The 12,355-nt window shown below is 34.4% G+C and overlaps 1 protein-coding gene and 1 pseudogene across 1 annotated transcript; one reads left to right on the top strand and one right to left on the bottom strand.

Annotated features, from left to right (window-relative positions):
* The first annotated feature begins 5,205 nt into the window (after nucleotides 1-5,205).
* Nucleotides 5,206-6,970, top strand: LOC120176966 (annotated as a pseudogene).
* Nucleotides 6,971-7,347: 377 nt separating this feature from the next.
* LOC120176971 (putative clathrin assembly protein At1g25240) lies at nucleotides 7,348-8,522 on the bottom strand. The gene has a single exon (XM_039183247.1). The coding sequence runs from the start codon at nucleotides 8,468-8,470 to the stop codon at nucleotides 7,367-7,369; it is 1,104 nt and encodes a 367-aa protein (XP_039039178.1). The 5' UTR covers nucleotides 8,471-8,522; the 3' UTR covers nucleotides 7,348-7,366.
* Nucleotides 8,523-12,355: the final 3,833 nt, after the last annotated feature.

Raw genomic sequence — 12,355 nt, 5'->3', positions numbered from 1 at the left:
CGGTAACATACAAGAGTATTTGGAAAATTTGTTGAAGGCGCCTAATGTTCCGGACTTCGTTAGCAATAACCCTTTTTCATCGAATTAATTTCGTTGTGGGTACATTATTTGAACATTGTTATGTATAAATTTGTTGTGTATGTATGTTTTGGTTTGATTATATTGTGTGTGTATTTTCATTCGATTCAAAAATACTAAAACATATAACACAATAACTGTGTCTTTTAATATTGCACAGTATAACATGTGACTTATACAATAAATATTCCATTCGGGGCTGTGCATAACAAAACAATCTATCTATCTCTTCCATGTGAGTACTTTATTCCCATGTGACAAGTGTGACAACCCCATCAACTCACAACTCAACTTTGAACTGAATCAATATTGTCTTTTACCCGCTTGATGGTTCATAACGCATGTTACTTGAACAATATGAATCAATTATGCAATTTACATGTTCAATTTAACACTGCATTTCATGTTCATTTCATATTTAACCAAAGGCTGAATTTAATTTTCAATTTGAGTTTGAATTTCAATATAAATTTTGGCTCCACTATAAATATTAGCCCGAGCCTTTATTCCATCCAAACAACAACTTACTCAATGGAAGCATCGGGAGGTAACATCATTTCTAAGGTAACAACTTACCTTTTTTCAAAACTTATTAACTTAGACAATATGCATGTTACCATTGATTATTCCTAATTTCCATTTTTTTTTTCCAACTTTAAATGCGAGGGAAATCCCGACCATCATAATTTTTGGTTAACAAGCAGGAAGATTGGATATCCAAAGAATGTATTTCTCTTCAGCATGATAGGTATAATTGCAAAGTTGATTCTAGGTTCTTCATTCAGAGCAAAAACTATCGCTCTTGGTAAATCTTTAAGTGCCAGATTTCTTGTGCTCTGCCTCGAGGATATAGGGTATTACATGCATCTAACTAATTGGTCTGGAAACGTGAACGTATATCATTACAACTATCCTTATATAAAATTAAGAACAATTCTTCAACAACTAAATATAACTATTATATGTAATGTTCAATCATGCACTCCTTACTTTGGAGGGCTCTAAACCCTAAACCCTCAAAGGAAGCTTGCCTTACCAATTCCTAGTTTACCATTTGGACCCCCAGTTTTATTGGCTATGAAGTCAACATGATTAACCTGGATAATCCAGTTACAGAACTGATTCCGACCATGATTTGCAGGAGACTCTAGTCTATAGATTGTTTGACATTTATGTGATGATGCAGATGGAATATTAAACGATCTCGTAAGCCACAATCAAAATAGACTAAGAGAGGAAATTTTGTAAATGTAGGGGAAATTTTGTATACGATTCATAGTTTTGTATACGATTTATAATTTTGTATGTGAATGTAATTATGTATGAGATGAGAAAAGTTAGCAATAGGTTGTTGTACATGTTTCTTATACACAATAAGAGTCATGTTGATACTTACGATATATGGAGATCGTTGTCATCATGTGCGGGACTGAATGGCCATTCCATTCCGTCTTCGAAAAAATCAGTTGATGTAGGCTATGTGCTTGTATTCAAACTGAGCTTGACTTGAGGACATGTTAGTTTGTTATGTCCCTCACCGTTGCAGAACCCACATTGCCTAATTTTCTTCTCGACCTTGTTCTTTGGTACTTCTTTTTGTTTGCGCTGTTTTTGTTGAGGGTCGTGAACGTTGTTTACTACACTGCTCCGGTGTACTGAATCATTCAAACCAAATGAGTTTTCAAATTCTTCTGTTAGTCTTTTCATCTCATCTCTTGTGGTTTTAAAAGACGCATCTGTCTTTGATGCAATGTAGCATAACCTACTTGACGTTACACGTAGAGCAGTGAACCTTGCCATTTGCATTACTTCTGGAGCCACATTCAAGTCAACAAAACTGGGTGCAGAAGCCTTCACATCCTTAGTCCACCTACTTTGAATCAAAGACCGGGCAAATATGTGTAATCCAGTGCTTCAAAATGTGAAATTGATGGCGACATGGAAGTCTGACGGTCTTGAATTTTATGCAGGAGTAATTTAGGTTTCCGTACGATAATCAAAACTAATTTCAAATGTCATATTTTTTTCTTTGTACTTTGTCAAAATATAATTTTGACATTCTTCTGATAAGGACTGAATCTCTTCCTGAATCCGGTACAATGTCTCCCGTTGAAGTTCTTCTTGGAACGCACGAAAAGATTCACGCGTATAAATCTCAACAGCATGGCTTTCAAGGTCAACTAGTTTTGTGAACTGGAAGGGCTTCGTCTGGGAACTTAAGTAATCTGCTTTCAACTCGTTCATACGCATTCTACTAATTCAATCTTCACTTGCACGAACAACATCTAAATATGTCTTCTTGTGTTTCAGTGCAATCACGAGTGAAGCATTCATAGACTTGCACCTTTGTATTGAGCGAATATTGGCAAAGAAATGACCAGTTAGATATGCTTGTGCCCATAAGTGCCAAGTATTTCCTTTCTCAATCACCCATGGATGCTTTTCGACGTTGAATTCTGAAACAATTGAACGCCATTGAATATCAAATTTGTCGGTTGTCCACCAGGGAAGCCATGTATTTTAAGAATACTGATGTAAATTTTGGTTTACCAATGTTAGCTTGTGCATTGCGAGAAAGATGCCAAGAACATAATCTGTGCTTAGCATAAGGGATAACAGATTTGATAGTCCTCTGCATTGCCCTATCCCTATCGGTGACAACTGAAATAGGCGATTTATTCATCACGGCTTCTAAAAAATTATGTAGCACCCACTCGAAAGATTGGGACATCTCGTCAGCGATTATGACAGTAGCAAACACAATTGTGTTAGGGTGATGATGGCACCGACAATAGGCATAATTGGTCGACCATACAAATTATCTTTGTACGTTGTGTCGAACGCAATTACATCACCGAAGCATATATAATCTGATCTCGATGTAGAATCTGACCAAATAAGATTATGCAATGCCCCTGATTTGTCTCCGAACATGTCATAAAAAACTTAGGAACATCATGTTTCTTATAATCAAAGTAAGCAATAAGCGCATTCACATCCCCATCGACGATTTCCTTTGCTTTACCTCTTTGAAGTGCAATGTAGATGTCTTTATGTGTAAATCCAACATTATGATAGCCCCCTGCCTGCTGTGTTAAATAGTTCATTACTTGTGATGTGTCAACACTGACCTTTTTCAATGTTGTCGCCTCATCGATATCAACTTACTTACAGTTATATTAGAACGCATAAATTGTGTCATAGCAGGTGTGCACAATGCATGATTATGTTTCTGATAAGACTTACTTATAACCCAATGATCGTTTGTATTTGTTGATGTAACTACGAGTCTAGCCTTGCATCATGTTTTTGTGACTGACGTATGAGCACGTTAATGATCAACAATATTGGCTTTTGATACTCGAAACCCTTTTTTGGAACAACAAAATTCTTGTGTCTTCACATTCCCTTCCATGTCAAGCCGTGTTGTTCCCCGACATGCACTAAACCCATGTTCCCGTGTGAATCCCTTGTAAAAGTACCAAGCTTGATCACGTGAAGAGAAGAACTGACCAACCAATCTGTCAGATTCATCAACATTATGTACTTCATGGCATTCATCGGTTGGCTTAACATTGTCTGCATCAGTATGATCCATGACAAAAATTTTATTGTGCAAGTTTAGTGATCCCAACAGGAGTTGATGGAGATGTAAGTAAAGGTTCATTGAACAACATGTTTCAGTCGTGCTTTCAATAGGATGTGGTATTGGTAGTGGTAGTTGAAGGGTGGGTAAAACATTAAATTCTCATGACATATTTAAGTATGTACAATAACTACAAAATTCAATAACTTTAAAGTAATAGGTAAATTTACAACGTATGTGGTAAAAATAGACTTTTTTAATGATAAAATTCGTAAACAAAAAGATTTGTTTCCAACATTTTGTCTAGTATGGTTCTCAAACATAAAGTTTCCAAAACAGTGTCGATACATTTATTGTAAGTATCGATCCTCAAAACATCGAAGCCAATTATTATAAAGTAATATGTAAAATATACTGGTTTAATGAGAGAATAGGTAAACATATGTGTCGATATATTTTCTAAAAGTATCGACCCCAAAAATATCGAAACCAATAATTATAATGTAATAGGTAAATTAACAATGTAATCGGTATAAATATACCTGTTAATTAGAAAATATGTTAACATAATGTATCGACACTTGTGGAATTTATATCGATACTTATTGTCATGAATGAATGCCCAAACGAGGTGCACGCATAAAGTGTCGATACATTTATTAAAAGTATCGATCTCAAAAACATCAAAACAAATAATTATAATGTAATAGGTAAATTTACAATTTAACTGGTATAAATATACCAGTTTTATGAGAGAATAGGTCAACATAATGTATCGACACTTTTTAAATTTGTGTCGATACATTTTGTCCATAATGAATTCCAAACGAGGTACACACATAAAGTGTCGATACATTTATTAAAAGTTTCGATCCCAAAAACATCGAAATCGAGAATTACAATGTAATAGGTAAATTTACAATATACCCGGTATAAATATACCGATTTTATGAGAAGATTGGTCTACATAATGTATCGACATTTTTTAAGTTTGTGTCGATACTTTTTTCCAGAATGAATGCCCAACGAGGTGCACACATAAAGTGTCGATACATTTAAAATTGTATCGATTCCAAAAACATCGAAACCGATAATTATAATGTAATAGGTAAATTTATAACGTTACCGATATAAATAAACCAGTTCAGTTAGAAAATAAGTCATATAAACATTACCTATTACATTATATAAGCGCTACATAATGTGTTATTGTACTTGATAATATTTCCGGTTAAATGCCTATTTTATTATATAAACGCTATCTATTACATTATATAAGCGTTACATAATATATTATTATACTTAATAATATTTCGTTTAAATATATAACATACAATTTAAATTTTAACCAATAACGCTATTTTTTAATCATTTTTAATCATCGCACAACATAATTTATCTTTTTTTCAAAGACTTTTCCTCTCCAAAAAGGGCAAAACTCTAAAGATGCATTTACACCCCAAAATAAGTATTTATCTTTCCTCTCTCTTCAATCTCCCTTTTATTTATTTCATCTATTTCATTTTTTTTGCCTTTTTATCTCTCATTGCTTTCTCTTCTCTAACTAATTTTTGGATTCATGGTTCCCTAACTCATTTGTTATGCTATTCATATATTTTATTTGTTTGTTTGTTGCTTGATTTGAGCTTTGAAGGTGGAATTGTGGATTAGGTCTAGGGTTCTTATGAAGTATCCAATTTGAAATTCCAAAACAGCATTAAAGATCCACATTTTATGGGTTTTTTAAGCTTTATTTAATATATCTGATTATGGGTTTTGATAAATGGAAAGCTTGGATATTTGGAAAATGTGGGCAATTAGAACTTATTTTCAATCTGAAAGTATCCATTTTTTATTGGCATCATTAGATTTCCATTTTTCTGCTTTGGAATCTTAGATTTTTCCCCATTTCTGCTATATATTTATATACTGGATCTGCTAAATCTGAACAATGCCTCTTGAAATTTAGCTCATTGGAGGCAGATTTTTCTGTTTTGGAGTTAGAAATCTGACTTATTTTCTTTCCATTTGTTTTCTCGGAAACCAAACAGATCATTTATCGTTCTTTGAATTTTGATTGTTGTTTCTTTTTGATCTTATCAAACTTTGTATGTCATTGGATCTGACTTTTACGTTCCTTCCTGTAACTGCAACGCATTTCTTAGTGGAAGCCTTAGATTTCGTTTCTATGCTTCTTTTCTCGATTTTGTTTCCATTTCATGGTATTTGGTGGTATTTGAATGGCATTGATGGAATAATCTGAATCATGATAAAAGATTAATAATTCTGTTAGATGTGGTTTCAATGTTTCTTTTCTCGATTCTGTTTCATTTCATGGTATTGGAATGGCATTGATGGAGTACTCTGAATCATGATAAAAGATTAATAATTCTGTTGTGTTGTTGGCTTCATGGATGATGATGTGTTGAATATGCGTAATTGGGTTATTATGAACCCTCCTTCAAAGGGCATCTCGGTCTGCAGCTAATGTCGAGCATGGTTGAACGGTACACAAGCGTGATCCCAATCTCATGTACAGCCTTTCAGCCACGGGACTGTATTGTTTCTGAGGCACATGTACCCATGAATTATGTTCGGGATAGTTGGATTGGCCAAAGAGAGAAGTTTTTGAACATGTTACCGGTCACCGCCCCTAATTACGTCATTCTTCCGGAAACCTCGTTAGCTCATTCACTGTCAAATTTGCAGCCACCACCTGATTCTTCAACAAGAGTTGAGATGGTGGCGAGTAGAGTCGAAAAGGCACCAGCTAATAAGGACGGTGTTTAGCCTAAGAAAAGGCAGGATGGGGATTCACCTAAGATGCCGAAGGCCAAAAAGCCTAGGAAGCCAAAGGAAAATGTCGATTCTACAGTGAAGCCAGCAAAGAAGAGCATTGACATTCAAATAAATGGGTTCGACATGGATATTTCAGGCATTCCGATTCCATTTTGCTCGTGCACTGGAACCCCTCAGTAATGCTATCGATGGGGCTGTAGCGGTTGGCAATCCACATGCTGTACCACAATCGTATCCATGTATCATTTGCCAATGATCTCCAAAAGGCGTGGTGCGATAATAGCTGGACTGAAAATGAGTCGGGGTATTCAAGAATTTCCTCGAGAAACTCGCGCCCGAAAACTATAGTAATCCAATTGATTTGAGGAGTCATTGGGCGAGACACGGTACAAACAAGTTTGTCACAGTTGTATATATAGATATATTCCTGTGGCCATCTTGCTTCTTTTGAACTTTGTAGTTTTTCATTTATGCTCCTGCTTTAAGAACATCCGTTTATTCAGGTCACAGTTGTGGATGAGTTTTTATTTGTCGGATCTTGTTCGGACAATCCCCTTTCGTCCCAGACCGGCAGCCAAATGCTGCTTTCCGTCGTTATCTTTAAACTGACATGCATGAATTTTTTTATAATCATCGGTAAATCATTGATCTGGATTGAGTGTTGCAAAGGCTTGCTTAATATGAAAGGTGATATATCTAGCTCAGTTTGATTCAAGCAGATGAACAAATCAATACATTTAAAAGTTTAGACTATAAAAGCAATTGGAAAATATATGGCGAAATTGTGCAGAGTAAACTCTTCGAGTTCGATTTTTAAAAATTATAAACTCAGTTATGTGGTAGTTATATAACGTAATACAATATATATAGTCACAAACATTATAATTTCTCCAAATTAAGCTGCTAGAAACAAATGAAATCTGGGATTTCACGATGATTATAAGCTGGAACATGATCAATGAGTGCAGCTGATTCTTGGGCAGATGAAATCTTGTCATTATTTTCTTCGTTGATCTTTGTATTTTCATCAAAAACCACCCATTCCTCTGTTATTACCGTCTTAAAACGTTCCTTTACTTCTTTGTATTCAACAACGGCGGGATCTTCGTGGCCCTTGCACACTGTGATCATATGCGAAGCCCCATTGATGATTCTTTTGAGTTCTTCCACTTCTTCCTCTGGAATCTGACTAATCATCGGAATTTCGCTGGCATTTAAGACTCCGAACTCCTTGCAAAACTCCAAAAACGACGAAAGTTGTTCACCCTGTACCGTCGCCTTTTGAAGTATCTTCAGTGCCGATGCAGCTTCTGATTTCTCGGCCGAATATACACTTAATAAAACATTTGTAATTTCAGTGCAAATTCGGCTATAAACATCGTATATCTCGATGATGATGCAATCCATGGCTTCGAGAATCAAGCCAAGTTTCATATTTTGGGCCCGAGGCCTGACTTGAAGCAACATATCGAGCAAAGATTGCCATTTATCAAGTCTCGTAAGCTGCTGCGACATCAATGAACCTTGGTCGCCTTTTCGATAATCTTTTTCGGACCAAATTGTAGCTCTCTGATCTAAAAACGCATAGTATTCACGTATAAAAGCATTGAAACCCCACGTTCGGCTCGGCCCCGAATACTCGTCGCTAAAGCTCGACAGATCGAAGGGCAAACGCCCCATCTTTTGAACGGCCGGGACATTACAGTGAAACACTCCATGCATCAGCATCAAACCTTTAATAGCGACCACCCAACTCCGAGTCTTGTCCATCCTTGTCGACAATGCCCAAAGGAGAGGCCGTATACTAATCGGCGACGCCCGGATCCAAGAGAAGACGATTTGAGCACTCCTCTTGTCAATGCGACCTTCATCATGACTCGTGGCGTTGATGATGGCGGTCTCCAGAACGGCACTCCGGTAGGAACTTTTCCCCGGAAAATTAGCTAAGACAACGCTCTTCTTGTCTTTAATAACACCGGTGATCCTATTCCATAACCCCATCACCATTCTTTTTCTCCTTTTCTTCGCTAAATACTTTCCCAAAAGAGGGAAAGGTGAAAGAAACAGCCACGGATGGAGGTTTTCGAAGCTGTTTTCCTCTTTATTTTATATTACGAGCTGGTCCCAGCTTGTAAATGGTCAACAAATTAGTAAACCGAAAGCTAATCTTTGGAACGTGCGAACAAAATTTGTTAACCTGGCCGGCTAAATGTATTAGTGACAGATGATTTTGGTGAGTCCATCATCCGCCACTTGTCCCCTTGATTAATCTAGATCGATCTGGGTCGTACATTTGATTTTGGTGGGTTAATCTTCTAGCGAGGATTTTCTGCATACACAATTACTCAAACCTGAGACATTGCTTAAGCGATATCAAGTTACTTACCACTTGAACCTATCATGTTGGTATCCCCTATATATTTGGAGATCATGTCTAATATTATATTTTAATACCGGGTTAATTCTACCAAACGTCCTCAATCTATCACGTAAATTCTAAATTAATCTCTAAAATGTTAGTATTGATCAGGGCAGGTTATTCTGTTAGCTTAGCCTCAAAGCGAGTGCTAAATTCAGTCTCCAAAATATTAAGACACGTCACCTGGATTAAACTCATTTACGGGAAAATATTGTCAATAATGTATTGAAATAATTATTTATAAAATTATTAGCATGTATATATATACCTATTGGCTATTGTATGTACATCTTAAATTTGATGTGTTAAAAGAACCTACAATGTTTTTTTTAATTAAAAAGGTCTTTCAGCACATCAGATCAAAGTTGTTCATATAATATAATATACACATACATTTATAATTTTATCTAATTTAATTCATGTTATAAAAGATACTCGACATTATATTTGAGTTGTAATTTAACTTCGAAATTAATAAATAACAAGATAAAATAACTTGATTGATAATTAAGATAGTATTATTCTTTGAAAAGTAAATTAGATAATTTTCAATTTTAAAGATGAATTTAGAATTTGAAGCATTTTGAAGAAGTACGTCGTAATTATCCCCTAAAAATTATTTGCATGCATGTTTTTGGACTGATGCTCCATGTTTGTCACGTATGTTTCATGCTTATCGTTTTGTTGCGTTGTGGATGTGGTGTCTCTTTACCATGGTTTTCAGAATCGGATCGGTTAGCGAACGGCCATGTTATTGTTTACTGGTTTAACCGGTCGAATCGGTTCGACCTGTCGGAAGAACTGGACGACGTCATAATTATTTAAAAAATTAAATATAAATACAAAAAATATTTAATAAAAAATAAATTTTTATATCACAAGTCATATCCAAAGCAAGTCATAACATATATAAGTTAAAAACCATAAAATCAAGTGAAACCAAATGTTTCAAAATAACTACAACATAATATTTAAGGTAAAACATATTAAATAATAAATATAATTATATAACTATAATTAAAAAATAAATTTGGGGCTAAAAAATCATAACAAAATGATATTGTTTGGTTTAAATTTTTTTTAAAACAATCCCACATGGCTAAGAAACATAGAAGATCATCCCAAAAGTATAAAGAGTAAAAATATGAGAACAAAACAATATCACATGGTTAAGAAACATAGAAGAGCATCCCAACTAACTTCTATAAATAATAGAGGTAATTTGGCATTCAAAATCATGAGACTTTTGGTGTGAACTATTCTTTCACTTCAATCAAGCTCGAATTTTAAGCTTCAATCGAGCTTCTATTTTTTTTGAGTTCAAGCATTTTCGAGTTCAAGTTTCAATATTATAATTCGAGTTCGAGTTGAACTTGATAATTTTTAGCTCGTGAGTTTGAGTCGAGTTGAGCTTACTTTTAAAGTTTTCAAGTTCGAGTCGAACTCAGCAATACTCGAGTTCGACTTGGCTCGTTTAACAAACGACGTCATTTGGTTTAATTTTAAAAAAAATGCGGGTTTTCCCAGTTTTTTCTGGTTTTCAGTCGGTCTAGTTCGAACGGTTCAACGGTTCCGATCAGTTCACTAGTAGCGGTTCAACCGGTATAAATGAATCGGACTAGGCAACGATTCCCGGTTGAACTGACCGGTTAAGTTTTCAAAGCACTGCTCTTTACGCTCTTTTGGTTTGTTCTTTGTAACAAATGAGAAAAAGGTTTAATTGAAAATAAGGGTTAATTGCACCGTTGCTCATCCAATTATTTGTAGTTTTTTATTTTAGTCACCCTAATTGTAATATAATATTGGCATACACATCAAAGCTATAGGACAAACTTTTACATGGGGACGGCCTTTGTCTTCGCCTGGATGTGTAAGGTGGAAGCCGGAAGGTATACCGCTTTCTCCATAATTTTAGGTCTAATTGTTTTTAGGGTTAACTGCATAGTTGATTACTTTTGTTTATGTATTGTCTATTTTTTTAAATATTGATTTTAAAAAAATATAATATGCGGTCATTTAGATTTATTGTTTTATTAAGTTTTGGTCACTGAAACGTTAATTGACATTAGGGGTGTGCAAATCTGGGTACCCAAAACATCCGAGTCGGTGATTTCTTGGCCCGTGTCCCGACCCAGATTTTACGGGTACCCGTATGTCGAGTACCCGGATACCCAGATTTTTTTTCCAAAATTTTTTTGATAGATAAATAATTTATATTTGTACATTTACAGAAAATACATGAGATTCACAACATTTAGATAGATCCTCATAAAACAATACATAATCCAACAGAAAGTGAATAGATGAATCATATTATTGTTAATTCTTTGGTTCACTCACAGAACATATGAAATGGATACTCTAGGATAACCAATGCTTGGACCAACTAGCCTCGACTGATCGGTGATTAGTATTACCAACAACTTCCGTTTCCATTAACTGTTCTCATGCAGGGAGCAGGGCCGACTCTGGGCAGGGGCAAAAGGGGCACCCGCCCAGGGCCCATAATTTTAATGTATATTAATTTATCATATTTTAATAAATTAAAAATAGGGCCCATAAATATTAATATACTATTTTCTTAATTAATACAAGAGGGCCCATAAACTAATTTCTTATTGACTTATTGTTCTCATAGTTATCATAACGTTAAAAACTATATTAATACACTAAATTAAAATCAGAGCCCATAAATATTAATAAACTAAATTAAAAGCAGGGCCCCTAAACTTATTTCTTATTGACTTATTATTCTCATAGTCATTATAACGTTAAAAACTATATTAATATACTAAATTAAAAGCAGGGCCATAAATATTAATAAATTAAATTAAAAGTAGGGCCCATAAACTTATTTCTTATTGACTTATTGTTCTCATCCTAACGTGTATGTATGGGCTAATCATAATGTTTATAACGATTACTTTTATTTCCTATATAAATGATAGGAGAACATTGAAGTAAAATTAACTTATTTCTTATTGTTCTCAATTTTCAATTTCCCATATTTCTCACGATTCACAAACACAAAATCATAATTACTTATCATCGATTGTGGTCATTGAAGATATTTTTAAAATCCTAAGTAAGTTCGTGTTTCCAAATTCTTTTTCATTTTATTTTTATATATTTTTAAATTATAGATAAACTTATTCTCTTTTTTTGTTTCATAAATTTTGGATATGAAATGTCAAACGTAGATATGCATGTACTTCATATTCCTTCTAAGTTCAATCATTACGATGTTACGAATTTGGCGTATAAATACTTCGATCGAGGATCTTCCCATTTACAGGTGTTATTGTTCTTTTCTACATTAGTTGCATTATTATATAATTTTGCCTAAAAAACATTTGTCTGGTAGTGAAAAAAGAAAAAAAAAGAAAACAAATAGATGATTTAATAGAATCACAAAAGGGAGCTCTTGATAAATTCTTTAAAAGTGGAGTAGGAGAGCCTTCTAATGAAAATTT

This window comes from Hibiscus syriacus, unplaced genomic scaffold, assembly GCF_006381635.1.
Source record: "Hibiscus syriacus cultivar Baekdansim isolate YM2019G1 unplaced genomic scaffold, ASM638163v2 tig00112264_pilon, whole genome shotgun sequence".
Classification (NCBI taxonomy): domain Eukaryota; kingdom Viridiplantae; phylum Streptophyta; class Magnoliopsida; order Malvales; family Malvaceae; genus Hibiscus; species Hibiscus syriacus.
This window is presented reverse-complemented; position numbering and strand designations above follow the sequence as displayed.